Source organism: Cygnus olor, chromosome 7 (genome assembly GCF_009769625.2).
Source record: "Cygnus olor isolate bCygOlo1 chromosome 7, bCygOlo1.pri.v2, whole genome shotgun sequence".
NCBI classification, from domain to species: Eukaryota; Metazoa; Chordata; class Aves; order Anseriformes; family Anatidae; genus Cygnus; species Cygnus olor.
This window is the reverse complement of record NC_049175.1, coordinates 488141-513050: the sequence shown is the minus strand read 5'-3', so window position 1 is coordinate 513050 and position 24910 is coordinate 488141. Positions and strand designations below refer to the sequence as shown.

The 24910-nt window shown below is 45.1% G+C and overlaps 1 protein-coding gene across 3 annotated transcripts in view; it reads right to left on the bottom strand.

The window, feature by feature from the left end:
• Positions 1 to 24910, bottom strand: part of ZSWIM8 (zinc finger SWIM-type containing 8) — a 67953-nt gene continuing 43043 nt past the window's right edge. The window contains exons 8-26 of one of the 3 annotated variants that reach the window (XM_040564460.1): positions 24380 to 24581; positions 23322 to 23497; positions 19318 to 20326; positions 17411 to 17542; positions 17043 to 17222; positions 15516 to 15699; positions 14855 to 14953; positions 13838 to 13962; positions 12314 to 12545; positions 11428 to 11580; positions 10468 to 10690; positions 9984 to 10273; positions 9028 to 9251; positions 8251 to 8733; positions 7478 to 7646; positions 4967 to 5140; positions 3426 to 3545; positions 2295 to 2473; positions 1 to 1016 (exon numbers count right to left, since the gene is read on the bottom strand). In XM_040564460.1, coding sequence (XP_040420394.1) covers positions 813 to 1016; positions 2295 to 2473; positions 3426 to 3545; positions 4967 to 5140; positions 7478 to 7646; positions 8251 to 8733; positions 9028 to 9251; positions 9984 to 10273; positions 10468 to 10690; positions 11428 to 11580; positions 12314 to 12545; positions 13838 to 13962; positions 14855 to 14953; positions 15516 to 15699; positions 17043 to 17222; positions 17411 to 17542; positions 19318 to 20326; positions 23322 to 23497; positions 24380 to 24581 — 4558 coding nt within the window. In that variant the 3' untranslated portion in view covers positions 1 to 812. The remainder of the gene's footprint in view (positions 1017 to 2294; positions 2474 to 3425; positions 3546 to 4966; positions 5141 to 7477; positions 7647 to 8250; positions 8734 to 9027; positions 9252 to 9983; positions 10274 to 10467; positions 10691 to 11427; positions 11581 to 12313; positions 12546 to 13837; positions 13963 to 14854; positions 14954 to 15515; positions 15700 to 17042; positions 17223 to 17410; positions 17543 to 19317; positions 20327 to 23321; positions 23498 to 24379; positions 24582 to 24910) is intronic. The other 2 variants (XM_040564461.1, XM_040564462.1) reach the window with 2 other exon arrangements.

Below are 24910 nucleotides of genomic sequence, written 5' to 3'. Positions count from 1 at the left end.
TCTAAGAAAACGAGTGTTTAATCAGGAAACGAGAAGAGACAAGGGATAAGAAACTGATTACAGGAGAGTAATACCCCAGCCAAAAGAAACACGATTGTACAACTCTGAACAACCAGGATCAAAACATCCTAAGTCCCAGTGAGGGACACTCTTGAAAAAGAGCCTGAGCACTTCTGGCAGTCTCCAGGCAGCTCAGGGCAGTCTTAGACTTGGACTGCCCAAGCTCCAGCCTCTGCCATCAGCAGCTGCTGCAGAAAGCTGCAGAGGTGGCTCTGGCCCTGCTACTCCAGTCTCAGCTTCTCTCAGCAGGAGGTGCTGAAAGGAATGGAGGGAGCACTGGCTGTGCACAGCAGTCCCAGCCTCTCCCAACAGGAGATGGTGTGTGGAGTAAGAGAAGCCCATACAAAAAAAAAAGTTTACATATTTATAAATGCCAAAATAAATATTTAAGACAAGACTTCCCCACCCCTCAAACACGTGCGTAATCACACTGCAAACTGCTCGCAGGACAGCCTCCAGGGCTCAGGGAAAAAAGCAGTGACTACACCACAGGGCAGCCAGCTCGACTTCCTTCTCATTACCTGACGCCTCTGAAGCCTGCAGCCCACTGGGAAGGTGGAGGAAGAGCGAGCAAAGCAGAGCGCCAACACGCAACAGTGCTGGAGAGGAATGTCATGGTATAAATACATCAAATCAGTGGTTTCCAACAAGTTAAAACTAAAATAAAAAAGACACCAGAAGGAAGGATTGTGTAAATGAAACTACAACTATGCGGGGCAAAGGGTTGTGTGTCCGTGGAGCTCCGCCTGCTGTCATGGTGAGAAGGTGGTCATTTCCAGAGACACCCTTTGCCACAGTTCCTTTGTCTGCTTGCTGCGCTTTAGGTTCTGGAGAATATCATTAAACTGCATCATGCCCACGGGAGTCAGGCAGAAGGCGCTTCTGGCGCTGCGGATGGCATTCACAAAGTCATCGTAGTCAGCTGGAATTAGATGGATCAGCCGGTGATGGATGTACTGGATGGGAACAGGGAAAAAGCCTTAAGGTATTTGCTCACCACCCGCAAGCTGGTGACATTCTTAGCAGGACTCAAGAGCTCCAAAGGTGATACGTCACGCGATCATGTTACCCCATGAGAGGTCCCAAGACCCATAGGCTCTGACAGAGAGGAGAGTTAGCTCAAAAGACAGTAGTGTTGTATCTTACATCCTAACGTGGCCAAGGCAACTGCCCCCCTCAGAGTACCAAAATGTATTACACAGCATCAGCAGGCATTCTCTTCTTCGTGAGCACCATTTGGTGGCATAGTACAGAGCAAAAGGGTCAGCTTCTCCATTGCCCACCAGCATCCAGCCCTCACACCATTCATTCTGCAGGTTAAACATGGGGACCCGGCACAGTCACTAGACATCATCTACACTGAGGGGTATGGCAAGAGTAAGGTTTGCACTAAGTTGCTACAAAATACCTCTAGGGCTAGCACTCTGTTGTCATCTGCTACTTCCATCAGTTTATTAACTAAGGCCCCAAAATTGCCAGTCCAGCCTTTGAGAAATCTGTTTCCCTAATGGAGCTCAGAAAAACAGCTCAAGTGAAGAAGCTGTCACTTCCCAGAAATACCATCCAGGTGATAGGACAGCTAACCAAACCTGGACAGTATGTCTACAGAACCATCCTTACGGTCACTTACTCAGAGAAGTAGGTGTATGTAGGGCGTCCTGTTTACACTGTTTTAAGGAACAGACAGCTGGCTCACGGAAACACATTTATCCTGGTACAAACCTTGTAAAACCTTTGTAAAACCTGAGATATCATCTGTACTGGTAGGTGACCAAGCCACTTCCCCTATTAATGCCAGCACTGGCACACCAGCCAGCCATGCCAGGGCTTTGTGATGTGGTGAAGACAGACTACAAAAGAGGAAAGAATAAAAAGGCTAGAAAGAGTTGGATAGGTGGCTTGAAAACAAAGCAAGGAAAAAGTTAAGAGACCTGTGTAGCACTTGGAGTGAGAAAGAAAGAGGACAGGGAACATAAAACCACTCCATCCAGTGTGGTGAGCACAGGAGACAAGAGGCCTTAGAAGAATCAGCACAGTGTGGTCCTCTGTATGCAGCCTCCACACAGGCAAGCTGTGCCTGCTGCAGTCCCTGCTGAGGGCGAGGCATGCATCACGCAGCGCACCAGTTCAGCTACCCAAGCTACCCAAGGCCCCTTCCCCTCTCTGCACGTGCACACGCAGGCAGTTCCTGCAGGGCTGGCAGCGGCCAGGCAGGAAGACAGACCACAGATTACCTGCAAGTAGGCCTGCTGGCACCTCTGCACCAGCTGGTGGAAGGCTGGGGTGCGCAGGTGGTTGTGCACATGGGCAGGGTTGAGCCGCTGTAGAGCTTCCATGATGATCTCCTGCAGCACAAAAGGGCTCAGCACCCCTTTGGCTGCACCAACACAAAACTGATGCACGTAGTTTACACCTGCACAGGAAGGAGAGGTCAGAACAACAGTGTTAAGGGAAGAGACACTCAAAAAATCAGGCATTTCCCAGCAAGAACCTGGACTTGGAGCAACTTCTTCTCAGGGTAATGTATCCTCCAGCAGGCTTAGGGAAGAGAGTCTAGCAAACTCATGGGTATAAGAGATTATTCTGATATATCCATCAGGTCTGAGTAGAGTCCAAGTACCACTCAGTCACTGATATTCCCAGTTCACCTGTCTTTAAAAGAGATATGAAAGAAAACTGGTGTGGCAAGGTAACTACAGAGAAAAAAATACACCGCACCTCCTCCTAGCTCTTCCAGCCTGCCCATCTAGGAAGCACCTGCAGCACCAGCACCCATGTCTTGTGGATGCTGGAAGGAGATTCAAGCTTCCCCACTGCAGTCTGCAGTGGAGCTCCCCTGACAGCAGCAGAAGTCATGCCACTGGGCAGGCTGTTTGTAGAGTTGCTTTTAAGTTCTTACTGCTGATGAAAGAATTAAGAACATAAGATGAAAAAAAAAAAAAAGACCCAAGATCAAAGTGTAAGTAAAACAAATCCCCCCAAAAAAGGAAAAGAAAACCCAAATGTTTGGTGGGTTAAACATCTGCTCCTATAAAAGGTCTTCACAGAAGGCATAAATGCACACAAAGAAGAGAAGAATACCTATGAGATAGTGGAAAGGGAAAAGAAAAAGTTACTGTTACAGAATGGAAGTTCTGAGCCCTGTCCAACCCCATGCGTTTCCAGTGCCTCAAAATTCAATAGCATGCCTACAGAACCCAGAAAAGGGATGACTGCCTGGGTGAAAGAGCAGCAGGGATCAGAAATGGAATCAGATACCAGGCTCACCCAGTCTTTGAAGTTTCACTCTTAGGAGAGCTTTTTTTCCCCCCATAGTCCAAATCCCAAGAAGTGGATTTCTGCTGAAGTACTGCTCTGAGCCTTACCTAACTTTGCAGCTAACCCAAGGAGCCATTTTACATCCTCCGTGTAGGGTGGGCTGCGGGAGAAGTTGTTGGGATGGTCGTTGTGAGCTCTTCGGCCAAGCATCTCCAGAGCCAGCATCCCTGTGAGAGAGGGGCAGCCAGTCAAGCAGCACTTCTGCCCTGTAAGACTTAGTCTAGCACTTCACTCACTGCAACACCACCTCATTGGCCTGCCCTTCTCCAGCATCAAATTCCCTGGCTGCAAAAAGTCCACAGAGAAACAGAAGGCCCACCTTGGAGACTGTCACCAAAGGAAGCAGCTGGGTCTGCTCCAGGCTGGGGAATGTGCGCAGCCAGCACACCTCACTAGAGCTGCCAAGAGACACTCCACTAGGATCTACAGCAGGGTCCAGCCCCAAAGGCTACACTATAAAAGTTGTCCTGAGAGCAACAGATTTGTTCCAAGTTTTGCAACAGAGAGGCTACCCAAATCAAGCTACTTAGCTGCAAAGACAACAGGCCAACAGTGAACTGCGGTAGTGTCAATCTGCAAACTTTTCACTCATTCTGTTACAGTTCCTCACACAAACTCCCATTTAACGAGCTTTAAAATACTAGCAGGTGCTATGTAATGCAAAAGCCTGTCTTGATCTTCCAGATCCTCTTCCCCCATCCCCTTTTTCTGTTATTCGGGCTACTAAACGCCTTTCATGGCTTACTACTTACCGCTATGATGCTTCCCATGATATCTACACCCCTTTCTGATTGACAAGTACTTTCTTCTCTAGCTTTCAACAAAAACTCAGGCAATATCCAGACAGTTTTTCTTCCATTTTCTTGCTGTTTCACTTCTTTTGCTGTCCTGTGCTGGCTTTGCTTATCCTAGGAGGCTTCCTCCACCCTCCCCAAGTACCTGCTGGGTTGGACGGTGACCATATCTGAGTAGCTCCCTGCAGTCTACGCTCAATCACAAACCCCACGACTGACTGACATCCCTGTACCAGCGGCAGTGTAAGGCAGAGACTATTTCCTCATAACCAGTGTGGCTGGGAAAGGAACACTATTACATCCCCACACTCTGTGTCAGTCTTCAACAACCTAGTTGGAGAGGCACAGGTCACATCCCTCTGTGCCTCTGAAGACTCAACTGGTATTAAACTAGAGGTGTGCCTGCACCATCTGTGAGCAGCAGGAACTGAACTCCACTGTTTCTAACTGTCACAACTTCCACAATCCCATCCTCAGAACACTCTCCGGACTCCTTTACAATACACCAGCTGAAAGGCAAGACTCTTCCCTGTTCTAACCCACTGAGCTTTCTCTTCTACTCTCATAGCTCTCAGCAGCAACTTTTCAACCTTCATAGCAAAGGAGGAAGGATTGCTATGCCTCCATTTTTGGCCTCCACATATGACTGATTATAAACTGGCTTTCCCCAGGTAGCTAGGATGCCATCGCCCCCAACAGGTGCAGTAGCAAATTGCCAAACAACAGTGAAAACCTGCAGCCCTGCCCTGAATCCCTCTCAAGAGGGCCATAGAAACCCACTTGGCTGTCCTTACCAACTCGGTATGCGGAGTGGAGGTAGTGCAGACCCTGGGGGCTCACAGGCTGACTGTGCTGCTCATCCTCGGCAGGAAAACCCCCTGTAACAAGGGAGTTGGGCTGTGAGGACAGAGTTGTCAAGGAAGCCCCCTGAATCGCTGGGAACGTTGATCCTGCATGGACACTTCCTACTGAATAGAGCAAAACAGCAGCATTAGGACCCACCACCAAGCCTAAGAGAAGGTTTACTTGGGCCGTCATCTCCCTCAACTGACTGCCCCCTGCCAATGTACTGTTCTGTTCCCCTAAACAGAACAACAGAGCAACCAAAAACCACAGACTTACAACTGAAATACAATGGGCTAAGAATATCTCTATTTTATTTGCAAGCAGGGCCTAAAGGGAGTTGATTACAGACTTGCCCATCTCTTCTGCAGTATACCATGGACATGCATATCATCCATGTTTTACATGTAAATATAGGTATTGACTCCAAGGCCTTTGCTATTACTAAATGATGTTTGGTTCTGATTTCTTGTCTAAGGAAACACACGTGCACATCTACATCTGATGTGAAACTGCTGAGGAAAATCACTGAGCCAGAACAGTATTAAGTCTTTCAAAGAAAGTCCAACATTGCAAAGTTCTTCCACTCCTGTTTAAGTCAGCTATGACTCCATCCAGATACTATGTGGGAAGAACGTTACTGGAGGCTAGCTTCCAATCAAACCTCGTAAAGAACAGCTGTTGCATACACTGGCAGCAGATATCTACAGTAAAAACTGCAAGTAAACTTGAGACGGTTCTGTCACGTTCAGACACTACACTAATATGGGCAAATTCAAGGGAAATCACTGGAAAACCCATTACACATTGTACCACATAAGCTTGTATAGACAGCAGCTAACTCTGAGCCAGTAAGCTGTATTCTGACAAGGGACTCGAGTTAATCTCTCTCAAGAAAGGCATGGAGAAGGAAAAACAAGGTTTTCTTGAGCATTTCCGAGCAGAGATGCCATTAGGTAGGTGCACATTGCTACCTGTTTTTCACAGGTTCTCTGTGGTGCTACTACACCATGCTTGGGCAATGCTCCAAATTCTGATTTTTTTTCTTCCTCTGACACCTCCAACATTTTTTTTTAATGTTTACTAGTGAACAGCTGAATAACTGAGAACATTGTGCCTCCCAGGACAGATCTGTCCGACCTCCTCAGCCAAGCAGACACGTAGTGCCAAACAACCGACAAAGTGGGGCAAAATCCATGCTACATTTGACGGCTGGCCGAGGAGAAAAACTCACAAGAATGAGCAAAGCTGAACTGTTGCCAGAACCTGAGCGTCACCATGTGCCTATGTACTCCAGGAACAGCAAAACAGTATTTTAAGAACTGAAAACAAGTTTCTGAAAACCATAAACAATGGCAAGTGGGAAGGGTGGGGTTGTTTTATCCTTTTAAGTGCTCTAGGATTAGTTAACGGTTCTAGAAGATTCATAACTCTTACAGAAATGGTTTCTCATTGTTAAGAGTCACAGCATCAGCCTAGGACTAAGGCTGTCAGCAAAAGATGCTCTTCATATCTTGAGGCCTTCAGGACTCTTCTATTTCCTTTTGCGGTGTCGTTCAGCATTGAAATTAAAGATAGCACACTTTAAAATAACTGAAAAGGAATCCCCTTTCTCCTGATAATCTGGATATGAAGGAGGCTAGCACATCTCTTGTGTTTTCCCACATGCCAAGTTTCCAGAACCTAGTGAGTTGCAACACACTGATAGATAAGCAAATTCATAAACAGACAGACATTATAGCCTCTTCAGTTAGGAAATAACAGAGCCTGGGTCCAACCACAACTTACTAGTGCAGAACCCCGTGGCAGTGAGAACACGTTCACAACTCAGTCAACATCTGCTGTTCCAGTGCTGCTCACTACCTGATGGATCTCCACCACCACTCAAGCCCCAACACAACATGTGAGAGCAGTCATTCAGACTGCCATTGACATGACTGCCAAAACATCTGTCCTCTCTACAGAAGTTCCACATTTCAGGTACCAGCTGTCTCAAATTCCTCAGGGCATGAAAGACACCTATTAGTGCTACTGTCTGCTTCTTGCACTCTCTGTTCATCTGACCCAAAGGAATCACAAGTCTGCTCAAGGTCATCTATGCTCACCTTGTCCTGAGGAGAGGCTGCTGAGGGAAAAAAAAAAAAAGGAAGAAGGCTAAAGCTCTAGCAAGTTAGAGGTCAGAAAGGCCAGGACATCTCCAAACAGAGAGGACAAAATCTCAATACTGGAAATGTATCTACACAGAAATTAAAGTTCCACTAGCTGAATCAGGCCCCATAATGAACCCCAGTGCCCCTGAGCATGCGCATCTTTAGGCTGGGGTGGATTTGTTCAGAACTTCTCAGAGCAAGAACTCTGGTCCCAACCAACCGATGTTGGTGAGGAGCAGGACTTGGCTGGGGTACAGCTGTGAGGCTGTACCTCCCATGCTACACCCACCAGCCCAGGGCTGTAACACTTACTCGCTACATTGGAAGACAGTGACAGTCCCGTCTCGCTGTGATAGGGATGCACCGCAATCTGCGTCATGGATGGGACTGGCACACCAGGGAATGACACTGCTGTAGCTGCCAATGATGGCGTTGTTACCGAGTAAGGGTACTGAGCTCCTATGAACGCTGGATGGACACCCTAAGAAAGAAGACAAGCAACAGTCATGTCTACTTTATTTGACCATTTAGAAGTTCAAAACATGATGTCCCCACACAAAACCCAGAGCATGGGACATCCAATCTTACAAGAAGGAGGAAGCTCAGTAAGCAGCACAGTAACTAACTTGCACCACATGACTATTACATCTGCTTGCTCTTCCTCCATTTATATTTAATCACTTTGCACAGAAACATTCCAAGAACTTTCAAAAACAGGCAGAAGTTAAAATAACTTTTGTTAATTTTCCCTCTGTAGTCTCTATTTAGTGTCAAGATGACAAACTTTCTGTCAAGTGCCTTGCATATTCTGAGAAACTATAGGGCAATTAAAATTAAAAACTAGTGATATATTATCTTTTGTATTCTCTTGAGACATTACACGCACCCACAGAAGGCTCCTTATCAGCTCAAAAGCTGAGCTGGGAAGTCTAACTAGGTATCACAAATCAGCAAGTAAGTGAGCACAGAAGCCATATCTCAAGACACAGCAGGTCCTGCCCCACACTCTCCCCAGCCACAGATACTTCTTCTGGCAGCAGTCACACAAAATTATTGTAAATAAACAAGCTACAGACAAAACTCACCTGCGGGTATGCTGAGCCAGGCACTGGGAAGACAGCTGGACGTGGCATGTGCTGGATAGTGTGTCCGATATACTGGGGATTACAGGGAATGTGAGTCTGAAGGGTGGTGTAAGGGTGGAGGCCCTGCGTGTGTGTGTGCGCCATCGCTGGCCCTGCCATTGTGTGCTGCTGGTACATGGTTGATCCCACAGAGATCACTGGCATGACCGTTGCTGCTGCAGTCACCGCAGCTGCTACTGTTACAGTGGTTGGCTCAGTGGTCACCCGGTTGTCTGCCAACCCTCGTGTTGCTTCGGAGGCAGCCCGTGCACCGCTGGCGCTGCAGCCCGTGGCACCTTCTCTCTGGGCCGGAGTCCCACCAACAGTCTGTTCATAAAGCCAGTACCACTGGTGAGCTACTTCAAAGAGGACTTCTGGATACACACCGCCTCCCTTTGCTGCCTCTTCTACTGCCATACAGGCCTTTTCCAGCATCAGATTGTCCTGAGGGTGGTGAGAAAAAAGAAAAACTAGAGGTGAAGTGAAGAATGCAAAACCAGAAACAGAAGGCAAAACTACAACCAGAGAGAAGTACAAGGCACTCTAAAATGACTGATGCTAAGGGGAGCAGCTAGATCACAACTATGCAGCAAAATAACCTCAGCTATTTATTAAGACAAACCTACAGAATTAAGACTAGGGCTATCCAGTAGCAGAGAGGAGCCAAGCCCCCAAGTAACGGTACGTCCCTGATGCTGGCAGTCAGCTTGTGCTAGTCAGCCCTGACGCAATGTTCACCTGTTCTTTGCACTGCACCAGAGCCCTCTGGATCTCATTTGGGTTCAGGGCGTGGGCGTGGGGCAGGCAGCTGAGCGCCAGTTCAGCAGCTGCCCGCACCATGTTGGAGTCTCTGGCCCGCGAGGCTCTGTCTGCCAACGATGCCACCTCCGGGGGCGTCAGATGTCCATCCCAACACTCCACCAAGATGTTCAAGGCTGCGCTACCAATCTCCATAGCCTGCCCTAAGAGTAAAAGAGAAGACTCTCACACTACTGACCATGCCCAACAGAGTTCCTGTCAGCTCTCCCTCAAAAGGAGATACACTCATTACTTCCTTCAGTAGCAGCAACAGAGCCCAGTTGCTCTTCTTACACTTCAAGTCAAATGTAGGTTCATCCTCCCAAAACACAGGGCAGGGAAGAGCCCTTGATAAGCCAGCAGTGAGTGAGGGTGCCATTATCAAAGTTAAGCTAAAGATGCATTTCACACAGTGAGAGGAACTTGCTACAGTTGATTTTAGTACCCAAAAACCACAGCCTGGACTGTTGCTCTATTTCTGTCATGTCAGGAAAACATGAATTTTCAAAGATGTGTTTTTCAGGCTCTGGAAACCATGTGGGTAGAAAGCAGGCAGTAGGTCTGGGTACAAACAAGGAGGAGGAAAGTGAAACACTGAACACAGCCAAAGAGCACATTCAAACTTGACAAATGTCTATCTCTTTGGCAGACCACCAAAGGATAGGTTAAAACCAGTCTGTGTACCTCCTTTTCCCAAAACCTTCTGAGAAAGGTCTGTGGCTCAGAGGACTGAAGCAAAACACTGTGTAAATCACCAGTGCTCAGCCTGTGCTGCCAGTTGTGCCAGCAGCTTACTTGACTACCATAGCACATCACCATCATCACATTTGGGAATAAGCTCACCCCCCGCCCCTTCCTGCCCAAAAGCAAGCTTCCCGATGAAGTTCTGCTGTAACCTGTGATCCAGGAGACATGGGAGGAGTAAGTTCGAGAAAGCCAGTTGGGGGACACAAAGTTGTGCAGCCCTAGTGCATACAGCCCGATCTCAAAGGCGCAGAGGTGAAGGTTGCGGTGTGGTCCCTGGTGCCCACCACTGGAGGAAGGGTGGGTGAAGATGGAGGTACTACTGTTTCCACCAGCTTTGATGAGGACGGTCTTGGCCAATTCAAAGTAGAAGTGAGCAGCTGCCTCTGACGGCTGGTTTGGAACATGAGGAGCATGGCTCTCCAGCCGCCTCCCTTTATACCTAGGGGAAACACACAGAGGAAACTTTCAGATAGCAACAATATTCCAAGTTCACTAACTTGGGTGCAGAGTTCCTATTTCAGGGTCCAGAGGAGACAAAGCAAACTCTCCCAACAAGTACTTCCTGACGCACACATGCCAGTTCCCTGACATCAGGCCTAGAGGTTGACTCTGTGCAGTGACACTATTCATTACCTGCCAACTTCCACAGTCTTTGCACGGGCTCCCCCGTTGGCTCTCCTACTGCCACTGGAAGAGGAAGATCCCAGCGAATCACTCGAAGAACTGCTGATGCTGTCACTGTCCTGTCCTCTGCCCCACGATGTTGTTGCCCACCCCCCGCGTAGTGGTCGCCGACTGAGCGTTGGAGAACTGTCAGAGGTGGTTTCAGGAGCACTGCTGTCAATGCTAGCCATGCCTACAACACCAGAACAAACACAGTACAGTCAGCAGGTAAACTTCTAGCCATGTCACCTACACTCCTAACTAAGATCAGTCATGTCAGCGAGCATTTAACTTTGCAAACTAAAAGAGATTAAGTCAGCCAGTTTGGCCACAGATAGCACTGACGTTTTACAGTTCTTGGACTAAAAAGCAGAACAATCCAAGAACAATGTGTTTGTCTTTATTTCCTCCTTCGCATCGTCCCAGCCCCTCACTCCATCTGCCAAGCTTTATGGCAGAGTATAACAAGAAACAAATATACATACAAAGTTAGGTTCTATAGGTACCCTTCTGGTAGAGGCTGCACAATTTATACAAAGATTTTTCATATCCTCAAGCCTCTAACTTAAACCCTTCTGAAGAGGGGTGTGAGAGGCAGCAGCTCCTCTGAATTTGTTTCTGTACCCAGGAGCACAGTGCTGTGCTCCCAGAGCCCAACAAACATTCCATTCCAGATAACTAATCCATCACCCAGAACACAGCTGCTGTGAGAAAAGTATGCACATGGCAAACTGCAATTCAGAAGAAGGTGGGGAGGAAATCTATTGGATCAAAACCTGTTTTGCCGTGCCAAACACCTCAGAGACAATCAACTGTTCCTGTAGTACAGGAAAGGCTGACAAGTGGAATGAAGGAGCAAGGGAACAACTGAAACCCCAGAGCAATGCCTAAGCACAGCCCTAGATGCTGTACAAACTAGTCAGTTCCTACCTGTGTGTTTCTTCTTCTGTCTAACAGGTGAACCCCAGCATCTCCCATTGTATCCACCTCGGTTTCCAAGGGCCAGACGACTGGGCACCTTTCCCTCTTGCTTCAGGACAGTGGGCTCACCAGCTGGCTCACAGGGGGACCTCTGAGAGCTCTCTGCATAAACAGGATGGTGACACAGTAAACATTCTGGTTTATTTCTGCATCTCTAAAACCAGATGTGGTCACTTCAGAAGTATAAATATTAAAAGATGCAAAGTGTTTATAAAATGAGTGGTATTTATGAGTACGATTATCTCAGTTTTCTTTCTGTATTAAGCATTTCATCAGATACCAGGCCAAGAACACTTAAGCTTAACTCAAGATTTGGAAAATTTGCTGCAACTGTGGGCGAAGTTTTACAAGAAAAATGCTCCAGCAACCCTAACCTTATTGCATTTATCCTCAGTTATGACTGATCTTTTTGGGAACAGTTAAGAGAGCATCCGCTTTCCAACAGATGTAATGCTTGCCACCGAAGAGCAAGCACAGCTTGAAGAAAATCACACCCCGTTTATCTCTAATGACCTTCAGCAATCTTAGTTATTTATCTTGCATGAAGGCACCTGACTCAGTATGTGACTTTTTGAACACTGCACCTCTGATACAAACCTAAAAGATGGAAACACAGTAGTTTCATGGTAACTGGCTAACACAGCTGTGTCAAGATAGGAAAGCCTGAAAATTAGCTTGAATTCCTACACAACAATGATGTGTACAGAAATGGATTCAGCCAAACAACAGAGGAATGACAGTCTAGACCAAGCAGCCAGATGGTAATATAAAGTCACTCTGACTACTTCTCAATACAGACAAGAACATAGCATAGCCCTTATAAATCACATCTTACCCTGTGCACTCTTCTCCACAAAGTTCTCAGGACTGCTCTGGACTGCTGGGCTTACACCAGGTTGCTGAGTGACAGAAGTCCCTGGAAGCTGCTGGATAGCTGCAGTGGACTGGGCTGCGTGTTTGGAAGGAGATTTTTGATTTGCTACTGTAGGCTTGCTGGAGGAGTAGAAGGAACTCAGAGTCTGTGGCTTGTGAGTCTGGCTCTCTCTGTCCAGGAGTTTGTCTAAAATCTTTAACAGCAAGGAAAAAACAAAGAAGAGCTTTCCAGACAGGTAAGAGAACAGGCATCACACTACGAAACAGTGGGAAAGTACTAAACCAACTTCCTGGTGGACAACAAATTCCATTTGGTTGGATAAAAATGTTTATTCTCTTGAAAGCAGGCATCATCTTCTTGCACTGAAGATTAGCTATGCACAGTTGACGGCCATGTGGCCTGCACTGCTGAGAAAGCAATGCTTCATTTGTACTCAGTATTATCTCCCTTTTCACTTCAAAAAGTCATTTACTTGGAAAGCATCCAGAACTCACAATACAGAAGTAATTCTGGCACATCAAGGACAGAACAGAGGACTCTATATTTAGTGCCAGTTATTATATGTTCTCGTTTAAGTCACTAAAATTCTGTGCTCATCATCCAAAAAATCCTGTCATACCATTACTGAGAAACTGGCAAAGCCTTTTGAGATTTTCAGACACTAGAGAAATTGTCTTTTACTAATCTACAGTAACACTTTCTTATCCTTATTTATTATAGAATTGAGGAACAAGGCATGACCACGTATTTTAGGTTTGTCCATTTCTACTGTTCACTTTCTACATGAAATGAACACCATGAGTGTGACAGAGCACTTATTTTTAATATTTAATATCACAGACTCCCTGTTATTCCCTATAGCAGAGAAGACTAGCAAAAGAGCTTCTCCTTTAGAAGACAGAAAGACACTAATCATATTCTTGCTATACTCTGAGTATAAAACAAAAAAAAAAACCTTCCTGAAGCTTCAGCAGTTTTGATATTTTTTTTCCTTTGGGGCACGGGGCGGGGAAGAGGGGCAGAACTGTACTCTCTCTTGTATGGAAAATTAAGGCACAGGTGGATTGAACTTGTAAATAGAAGAGGTGAGAAATTAACATAAACAAAGGTTTTGCTAGATGCACTGTTCAGCAAGCCAACATTCCTGCAGCAAAACAGAATCAATCCCCATACAACACACAGAGTGCACATGGAAAACCCCTGGGACAAAGGACTTGTTTAGCAGGTAAGCAAAAGCATTAGATACAGTCAGAAAGCATCCCTCAGCTGGAGCTTAAGAAACCTTTGGTAAGAGTGCCTCTTCCAGGCCAGTGCATACTGTGCATTCAGATTTTGCATCAGTGAGACAAGAGAAACACAACATAGCTTGTAAATCATCAGTACATGACATAGTGACTTAGGCTCACTGGAAAAACACTGAGATCCATCAAAACCCAAACATGGTTTGCTCTGCACCTCCCTCTCCCCTTTTAAAGGGAGGCTCACCTTCTTCAGCTTAGACTGATCATCCTTGTAAGTAATCATCAGGGCTAGTGCCAGATCACCCTTCTCCCTTCGGGTGCCTTCACACAACAGAGGATGTTCTGCTTCACTGACAGTTGTCTTCATGCCTACAGGCCAGAAAAGAGAGGGATGAAAAGACAAGTGAGCCCATGGGACTACACTACATCCTTAGCGCTATATATACACCTCAGACTATTTTATTAATCTCACTGTCAGGCAAAAGAAGAATTTTACCTATTATACTGTTAACTTCAAAAACAGGTCATGAATAAACAGGAGCTGCTGTCTGTCCCCAGAACACTAAGCTTGCTACAACCATCAGAGCAACCTGATCATAATACGCCATGAAAAAAGAGCCCAGGCAAGTCCGCTTCATCTTGAAACAAACTTTTCCAGTTTCTGCAGATGCTACAAGCCAGCATTCCTACACCATACAGAACTCATCTTTGCCCTCCCAAAGACGAGGCAACAGAGGGACAGGCCTTGTTTAATCCATTCTATTTCTTCTTTTGCAGGCAGCTTTAAAACAGGCATATACTATTATCAACATAATGCATATAACCACCACTTTGTTGCTGAAGCTGCTAAATGAGAGGCAGGAATCCAGTACATGATAATACTCGAGAGTACTTCTGCTAGTCTTTCACCATCTTTGTCTAATCTCTTCTGAAATGACTGCCTTTTGTTCTCTGAAACTACCCATCTCCATCAAAGCCTAGGCAATACCTCTTCCACAACAAAAGAGTAAGAAGAAAGCTAAACTACACTTACTACATTAACATTCAAGTTCCTGTCCCATATCACCCTTCCATTTTTTACAGCTTTGCAAAGACACCTCAGATCCGATGTACAGAATTTTTCTGCATCTTGCTCTGATAAACTGTGCAAGCCCTTTAATTTTTGTACCAAACTGGAATCGGCTATCATCTCTCACCATCCAAAATGAGGCAGGATGCAGAACATGGATGAGGAAAAACTTATATTGTAAAAGATTCTTACCAAGAGCAGCCACAGCTGCTTCAAAACCAAGCTCTTCATCTCCAGGCATTTCATTATTCCAATTACGACTTGGGGGTCTACAACCTGTAGGAGAAACCACTGAAAGAAGACAAGAGAATTAATGCTCAGCTTTCAGAACTAGGGCCTCAGGGCAAAAGTTGTTTCTGAGCTCTCTGAATTTGCAGAGCTTCCGGTGGTCCTATTCCTAATCCTTTTATCAGTTCCAGGATCACATCACTGCCTTGTTCCCCCACCCCCCCACACACACACACACTTTCTCTCTCTAAACTCAGAAGCCTCCAAACCAGCTAGGTATATGCCAAGTAAGTCATCTAATCCCACATTGTTGGGTTCTTTTTTTCTAAATACTAGATTTATGTTATCTTCCTCTGAATATAACCAGCATAAGAGCAGAAAAGTTAATCATTTTAACTATTTTACAAAAGCACACAAACAGTGCTGTAATATGGTAAGGTTCAAATGTAGGCAGAAGAAGAGAGAATTCTATCTCCAGAACAACATGGAAGGAAGAACAAGCAACGGTGTGGGAAGAATCAAGATTAGGTTGTCTTATCCTGACGACAGGTTCTCTTTGAAACCCTCTCAAGACCAGGAATCTCAGAAAGTTCCCTTTGCACATTCAAACCAATGCAGACAGTACCTGGAGCGCACAGGACATCAAATATGAAGCTAGCCAACATAAGAGGCAGGACTGGACGATAATCACATAATGTTCCTTCTCGAAGTTCTTCAGCTCTTCCTCGAATAGTATTCATCTCATTAGTGACCAAGGGAATCTTCTTCAAGAGGGCTACAATCTCAGACTCCTGATAAGCCAGCTTCACCTGGTTAGTATCCACAGAGAAAGAGAAGAAGGTGCCATCAGCACCATTTTTCCCTATGCATATGTTGAAGTAAAGCAACGTTTTTTATTGGATTATTAAATTACAGTAGCTCTTAGCTCCCAGGCCACCTTTACCATTCCCTCCACAGTGAACACAGACATTCAAGTTTAATGCAAGTCTTGCCTCAGATTTATGCTTTTACTCATATTACCAGTTTTACCAGCAGTTTTACCATATTACCAGCAGTTTTTACTCATATTACCATTCTTGAGCTGCATACAGAAAAACGCATCAGCTTTCATAGGAACATCAGGAGAAGTGTTTGACTGGCTAAGTCCCTGGAAAAGATGGCTCACAATCGTAGGAAAAAGCATGATAAGTAATACGCCCATTAGAGACGAGGGACTGATTAGCAGCTGAATGGCATGGGGTGACATCCATGTGTGTTAGCACACCAGGATGAAGACCTACCACATTTCACTACTGTGTCACTCCTGCATTCTCTCCATTTTTAACGTGTGAAAGTGATTGTTTTCCCTGGAACAGCTTAGGTAGCTAGTGACTGCCAATCTCACACTTAATCTTCTAATCAGACTGTAAGAAGTACAGATAATCAGTGGAACAAGTGGACTTGGTGGATTACTAGCAATAATACTCATCTCCAGGGACTGCTCAATCCTGCAGTGAAAGCAAGGTGGCTGCAAATCACACAGACAAGGTCTTAATTGGACACTTCTCTTTTCTAAACAGGAAGCCTAGCAGTAATCAGACAGTGTCCAAAACAATATGCCTGTGCTGTGCATGTGCTCACAGGCCAACAAATGAAATATCAGGTAAAGCAACAATTTTCAAACATGAAACAATTGCTCCAGTTCACCCTAAGGAATACACTTCAAACCACTTCACCAACACAAATACATACAATTCAGTTTACAAATGGCTTTTCCTTCCCTAGATTAGCTAAGCAAACTGGAAACATATTTGAGATAAGAACTAAACTGCTCCAGTTGTAATAAAATATTCATAAAAGATATTGCCCTCATTTATTGTTCTCACGTCTGTAGCTTCATTGAAATCATAGGCCATTTGGCACTGAGGTCTGATCTTCCTTTCAATGGAGATAAACCCAGATGAAATGATACTTCTAATCAAGTTTCTGGCAGATCAATGTGTGCTTGGGATTTGTGAACACCCCCTTTTGTCCCAGTGTAATCAGTCTTAAGGAAACATATAAAAGAAAAGCATAACCAAGCTTCAAGAGTTTAAATGGGAACCATATAAACATAAGCATTTAAGCAGCACGATATTTCTTATGGATACTGCCTTTTCAAAATGTTTTGTACCTCCAGAGCCTTGGTAGAAGCAGGTGGTCTCTGCAGCTCCAGAGCAAACATTCCTATTCGAAAGGCCAGGTTGTGGTACTCCAGCCGCTCACTCAACACAGTCAGCAGGAAAGCAGCTTTGGACAAGGTGTTGGTTGCCATCCACGTCTGCTTGCTGGTTGATACTTTGTTCTTTTTGCCCTGTTTGAGGAGGAATTTGTAATCAAAATCAGGCACATGAACGACACCCAGAGAAGTTCAACCCAAAACCAGCATCAATGAAGGGCCCGGAATCACAGTAAATGCAAAATGCCTGGGAATGCTGTTGTATCCATCCTACACCTTCCTTCTACATTACCCTCCACCCTTGAAACTAGACAACTCTCTACCTTAGTTGGTGGCTGTTCCACTTTGAGATCTGGAGGGTTGGCTAACAGGTCCCTGGCAAGCTCTACAGTTAAGCGACATGCTTCATTGCTGTATCCATGTGCATACAGGGCCTCTGCACAGGCAAACAGGATCTGCGAGAAAGAACAGATGGTAATATTCAAATCACATTCCCCCAGGCTGGAGCCAGCCTACTCAAACCACTTGTCTCAAAGCCTTTGCAAACATAATTCACAATTAACCTCAGCAGCAGGTGCTCTCAGAGAACTCCTTCCTCAGTCTTCACCTCTATCCCTTTAAGTGCTCCCCTAAAAAGCATTATCTCACATGATTAGGTCCCACCTTCCCTCCAAGTACTACGAGATCAGAGAATAACTCAAAGGAAACTAAAACTCAAATTGACTGACAATAACTATTTCCATGCATCTCCATTTTGGCTGCTTGCTTATATGGGTGTAAGCCCTAAACTTATTTTGAGGTTATTACAGGAATGTGACACCATCTATTTACATCTTCTCTGGCCTTCCAGAGAACTCCTGCTTACATAGCTGGATTTATTTTTTTCCTGCTGGGCATGCCTCAATCTTACTTATTATGAATTTCAGCTCAGTTTTCACAGAATCACAGAATGGCTGAGATTGGAAAGGTTCCCTGGAGGTCATCTGCTCCAAGCCCCCTGCTCAAGCAGGGGACACCTAGACCAGGTTGCCCAGAACCAGGTCCAGGCAGGTTTTGAAGATCTCCAAGGAGGGAGACTCCACCACCTCTCCAGACAACCTGCACCACCACTCAGTCACCCACACACTAAAGTGCTTCCTGATGTTTAGATGGAACCTCCTGTGTTCCAGTTCATGCCCACTGCCTCCTGTCCTAGCACTGGGCACCACTGAAAAGAGCCTGGCTCCATCTTCTTTGCACCTGCCTTCAGGTATTTACGGACATGGATGAGATCCCTCCTGAGCCTCCTCTTCTGCAGGCTGAACAGTCCCAGCTCTCTCAGCCTCTCCTCAGAGGAAAGGTGCTGCAGTCCGTTCATCTTGGTGGCCCTCCACTACACTCTTTCCAGCATGTCCAGGTCTCTCTAATACTGGAGGGGTCCCCAAGCCAGACACAGGTGTGGGCTCACCAACGCTGAATAGAGGGGAAGGATCACCTCTCTTGACCTGCTGGCAATACTTTGCTTAACACAGCCAAGAATATTGTTAGTCTTCTTAGTGACAAGGGCACATTGCTGACTTGTGTTCAACTTCATGTCCCCCAAGACTCCTCAATCATATTCTATAAAGCTGCTTTCCAGCTGGGTAGCCCCCAGCACGTACTAGTGCCCCGGGTTGTTCCTCCCCAGCTGCAGGACTTTGCAGTTCTCCTTGCTAAATTTTGTGAGATTCTTGTCAGCCCACCTCTCCAGTCGTTCAAGGTCCCTCTGGATGGCAGCACGATCCTCTGGTTTACCCAGCATTCCCCTGGTTTCACGTCATCTGTGAATTTACTAGGGATGCACACTGCCCCATCATCCAGATCATCAATGAAGATGTTGAACAGGACTGGACCCAATACTGGCCTGTGGAGTATTATTCTACCATTTCCAAAAGGCTAGAGGAATAAGCAAGCACTGTTTTGCATACATTTCTAAGTTCTGGAGTGCGAGACAGACCAGCTAAAACTGAACACATTTGGAGTGAGCACAGCAAAAGGGAATCAAAGTTGTGAGAAGCAGAGAAGTGTGATACTAATACATTAAGACTGTAGATACCTTATGATATAATGGGTTATGATGACTTTATAGTTAAGCACCTGCCATAACAACATACTAGGTTAAGTGTGACAGTTGGGAGGATGTCAAGAACATGATGTAATCAATACATAAAAAAAAAAAGCAAAACAACATTTTGAACTAGACTCAGCTCACCTCCATCCGGTTTTCCTGCTCCAGAGGCTTTATACCAGCAAATATATCCTGCTCCTCTTCATTCCCCCCTTCAGCTTTGTCATCATCTTCCTTGGCTACCTCTTGTGCATTCAGATAGTACACCTGGTAATCGTCTTCCTCTTCTCCATCGTCCCCTCCCCCTGCTGCACCATTCTCTCCTACTTCTTCTGGCTTCAGGCTCACACCGCCGCTGTTCTCGTCTGCAGAAGGCAGATCATCATCACCACTACCCATTTCCCCCACAGGATCCTTGGATGATTTCTTGGCCGTGGAACTGCTCCTGACACTTGGCTCAGGTCCCTCGGAGAAGTACACCCCACCATCCTCCTCAAAGGTATCTCTGTAGCTCCTGCTCAGTGGGCTTTCTGTAAAACTAAACGTGTTGCTGGCTTCTGCCCCCAGGGCCAAGCTGCTGTCATCCAGGCTCATCTCTGCTAAGTCTGGCTCTAGGGAGCTGTCTTCACTGCTCATGCGCCGTTTCCCACTATGTTTACTGGTCAAGCCTTTGCTCACTGGCAATTTGGCTTTGCCCACTGCAGTCTTATACACAGCTTTATCACCTTCTGCTGAAAGTCGTCTCAGAACTCTCTGTGGCATTTCAGACACAACTTTCCGCTTTCCAGTGAGTTCCTTCGGGCGAACCGCTGGCTCCTGGGGAGAGGGACGCAGCCTGTCCCCAGGCTGCAGACATGATCCCCCAGGCTCCTGTCCATGGGCTCTACCAGCCTCGCAAGCAGTTTCTGCACACTGCAACCGGCAGCTCCTCTGCTGGATGGCCTTTACCCAACAGAAAGAGTTCTTCTTGTCAGAGCTGCTATAGGTGATCCCAGGAATGGGATAAGCTTCCTCCCAGTTGAAGTAACAGGCTTCCACAGCTGGCTTGAAACCCTGGAATAGCTTCTCCAGTGATTTCTTGTGCTGACCCCTCTTAACGTTATCTATGACTTTCAGCTGCCACTGTCTGAGCTGTGAGCAAAGGTCCCTGCGCCTAAGAGAAGAAGTAAGAGGACAGGTTAGAAAGCAGACACAAAATGCACCACCAACAAACTACCTCTTAACCCACAAAACACCTCCTCCTTTTGATCAGAAAACTCTTCTGCTGAATTAACTATAAACAACATTAATAAGAAGACAGGCTAGAAAAAGGAAACAGGTCTACTAACAACGAAGTCCTGAATAGGCCCATGACATAGAAACAAAATGCAGATAGTGCCATCATGAAAATATGATACAAACTGGGAGGTTTAAAATGAAATGCCATCTGCCCTCTTTATCTGCCTCAGATAAAGCATTAGCCATGTGAGCCTCAGCAGTCTCAGACCAGCAAGTGCCATGAGGAACTGCTGTAGGAATCATTCACTGAACTCAGCACTGGTGTGGCCTCACCTCAAGTACAGCATACAGTTTTGAGCACCACAATATAAAAAGGACATAAAACTATTAGAGAGCATCCAAAGGAGGGCTACAAATATGGTGAAGGGTCGAAAGGGCAAGACATACGAGGAGCAGCTGAGGTCCCTTGGTTTGTTCAGCCCTGAGCAGAGCAGGCTGAGGGGAGGCCTCATGGCGGCCTGCAGCTCCCTCACGAGGCAGGCGCTGAGCTCTGCTCTCTGGGGACAGCGACAGGACCCGAGGGAACGGCATGGAGCTGGGACAAGGGAGGGTCAGGCTGGGTGTTAGGGAAAGGTTCTGCACCGAGAGGGTGGTTGGGCACTGGGACAGGCTCCCCAGGGCAGTGGTCATGGCACCGAGCCTGACAGAGTTCAAGCAGCGTTTGGACATTGCTCTCAGACACGTGGTTTGGTTTTGGGGTAGTGCTGTGTGGAGCCAGGAGTTGCACTTCATGATCCTTGTGGCTCCCTTCCAACTCAGGATATTCTATGGTTCTGTGATAAAACAGTTTGCAGCAGCTGTGAAATGGCACTGTGAACAACTCCAGTCAAGACTTTCAGTACAACCTATATAGCCTGCCCAGAGAAGTATTATGTCAGATAAGATCACGTAATCTACCTCCTAGGCATGTATCTTTCTTCCCCGATATGCCTATCTAGAGCTCAGCAATTTAATTTAGGCTGTAGCAGGCTGTCCTCTGGAGACTAAACTATTGCAAACCATAGGCACAAAACAAGCAAAACAAATATATAATTGATGTTTAAGCAACTGAGGAAGAAGCAAGCTAGAAGGCTTAAATTCACTTAAATTACACAGCAGGTAGTCCCATGTTCCACATTATCACACGAAGAACAAAGCATTTCTGCATTTCACAGCTCTGAATCTCCCATACGGCCTAAGCATGCAAACAAGATAGTCTGAATGGATAACAATGTTTAGACAAACTAATTCAAGAAGTTTCTAGAAAGTCTTTTAGCTCTGCACCAAGTGTCTCGATCAACTGCCATCTTGTTTCTGCCACAAATCTAAGAGATTTGAGGTACAAATCCAACACTTCAATCCCCTCGGATTACCTATCAAAAGCTAAAGAAAACCAAACAAAATCAAAATGGGGTGACCCAAATAAGGTGAAAAGGGTATTAGAACAAAATAAGCTCAACAGAATAGACTGCTTCTATTTATCTAAAAAAATTAATTCGCAAGAGAGCAAGCCAGTGGGACTTAACTGAGGAGAGGGTTTTCAGAAGGAAAAAGAAGGAGGGGGAATTACTCAGGAAAGGTAACTTAAGGGTGAGTGCCCACAATGAATTTGGACTTAGGTAGCAAGTCTGCTTATGGTTCACTGGAAAGAATAGCAAGGATGGACAGAAGAAGGTTCTTCTGGTGACTATTCAAATCCCAAGAGAATAGGAAATCAAGCAGAAGTATTTCAATTATACATGAACTCAAGTAGATCTGAGCAAATTTGAACTGCACCAGATAACTGGAATGTGAATATATGTAGCACTATTACATACTTTATTAAAAGCCAAAACCTTTTATGTTTTTTTCTATATGATTTGATTGATGTTTGTGTTTATTTTAAACCTCATTCCCAGTTTCCTACAGTTTTTGACTTGTCTTCATCTGCTGTATTTACCTACTTCATACCATAAACTTTACAAGACAGAAACTGCACACATTTAGTGTCCCTGGTGTACCTTACAAGGATATGGCACTGTAGTAACGTTACGCAACAATTCACTGAAAGCAAATGCTGTTCATGTGTAATTGTATTTAAAATACCATCCTGTTTTCATCTGTTCTGAAAAACTTTTTCTGACTATATATTTCACATTAGACGTTTTCAATATATTTAGCACCTTACACTTCATAGACTGCATGTACTAAAAATATCACAATGCTGACCACAGTATTTCAATGTGAGCCATTAATATCTCAACTGCTATTCAAGTTGTGCTCCATAAAGATGGCAGTGATTTACCAAGGCACACTCTGGTTCAGAAACCTGCATAAGCTTCTCGGTATTTCCTCAGACAATTGAAAACACTGACAGAAAAATAATATACCAGTGACACTGTTTGCCAATACGTTGTACAGAATAAGCTCTATAAGTACACACAAAGCAAGAAATGGTTCATCTTGAAATAGACAACAGTAAATGATTGCACTAAACAGAAATACATTAAATTGCCAAACAGTTAAATTCAAAAAGCATTAAAATTTATTAGAAGCCTGTATTACCACTCAAATAAATGTTCTCAACTGGGACACTGAAATGCAGACATACACTCACGTGTAAAGCAAAACTCCCAGAAAACAAATTATTCACACTACATGATGTTGCTAAAGGTAAGCAGCAAAAGCAATTAAAGTTAAAGGCAATTACAATGCTCTTCAGCCTTACATAGCACACGCTCCAAACGGACTGAGTAATGGTTGAACAGTCAATGAGGTAATGATATAAACACAGGTCATCTACAGGAAAACACTCCTGAGTGTGTTTGCACATGACAAAAATAAACGAGAGGTTTCTGTCCATTGGTTAAAGAGTTCTAGCTCCCATTAGATTATCTGACTTTGGTACTCACCTCTGTGGACTAATAGTTGGGTCTAGGACAGCTAGCCTCCAAAGAACCACCATCTCATCACACATACTCGCACAGGCATGAGCAGCTACTTCTGACTGGCCATTGCTGCGCCCGGTGTGGCCGCTAGCACTGCTGTGTGATGCAGATGTTCTCACACTGTACCACCAGCCTGTTATCTGCAGAAGAAAACATTCAGTGGAGCTGTGTTGTGGTTAACATCCCACTCCTTGCTCTCACTTAACTACAATACCCACAAGGAAACAGAAGCTGAAGTTAGTACCATGTTTTGATTTGACTTCAAAATAGCTGAGAGCATTAAAGCTGTATTGGTTTGTGAGAACTACGGGCCTCAATTTTTTTTCTGTTTGGAAGGCACATGCCCACAGAACAAAACAAAACACTCGCAGGAGGTTCTCTTGCTAGAGGCCTTCACATCTAGAGGGAAAAAGTGAACAAATGTGATAAATGAAGCATTTCCTTTCTCCTGCTCGAAGTTGAAGTATGTGATAAGGTAATAAGGAAATGTGCACTGCATTTTATCTTAGAGTGAGATCAGTGTCCTAAACTGCCAAGGAAAACATTTTTCCTAATATTAATTAAAAAATTCTCAAAAAATCACTACTTAGACCCATCAAAATATATTTTCTACAACAATAACCAAAGAACCTGAGGTTCTATCACCCAACACATTTCTTTAGGCTTTATAAAAATGACAGCTCATATGTGATGTACTTGTTTAGGAAAAAAATCATTACAATAAATCACCTTGACTGGCCGGAAATCAAAACAAATTTGCTGAACAAAACAGTTCAGACTCCATATATTCATGTTAAAAGGGTTGACGTATTTCGGGGATACAATGTTGCTGGGACAACACTGAATCAGCACAAGAGCAAGCTACAACATAAGTTTAGCGTGGAGCAACATATGCCCATAATGAACATAGGCTGTTAACAAAAAAGTTATTTAGAGATGGATTGTACAGACATGTGGGATCAGTCACTGACTCAGCCTGGTTCCCCAGAATTTTTTCCTCCATAGCAAAGAGGCTCAGATACCTGTTCATAGTTGAGACACTGGTCAGTCAGAATCTCCAGCAAAGGAGCAGCATTGCTGTCCCGTCTCTTAAACATCTCCCGCACGATAGAAAGCAGGTTCCAGATTCCCTCGGGCTCTCTTCCTCGCAGGGGACGCAGGAGACAGGCCCACTCAGCAGCAGCTGGTGGCTCCGTGGAAGAGAGATACATCGAATTCACATCACTGTGGATAAAACAGAAGTGCAGGGATGAGAAAAAAGTGAAATCAAGCAAAGCCACACAAAATCCTGAGTATATGCTATATCCAAAAGTATATTTGCATCTTAAATGGGACAGCCATGCATAACTTAGAAGAGAGGACACATAATGAGACTGAGAAAACCACACAAGTAAGGTACTGTGCAAATACAATGTGCTCTACTGAAGTAACATTGGACAAGCAATGCAAAAATACAATCCAGGAAAGTTACCTTGAAACTAAGCATCATTCATGCCATGGAATCGCGTAACGGTACATACTATACAGTGAATAAGCTTACAGATTACATGAAC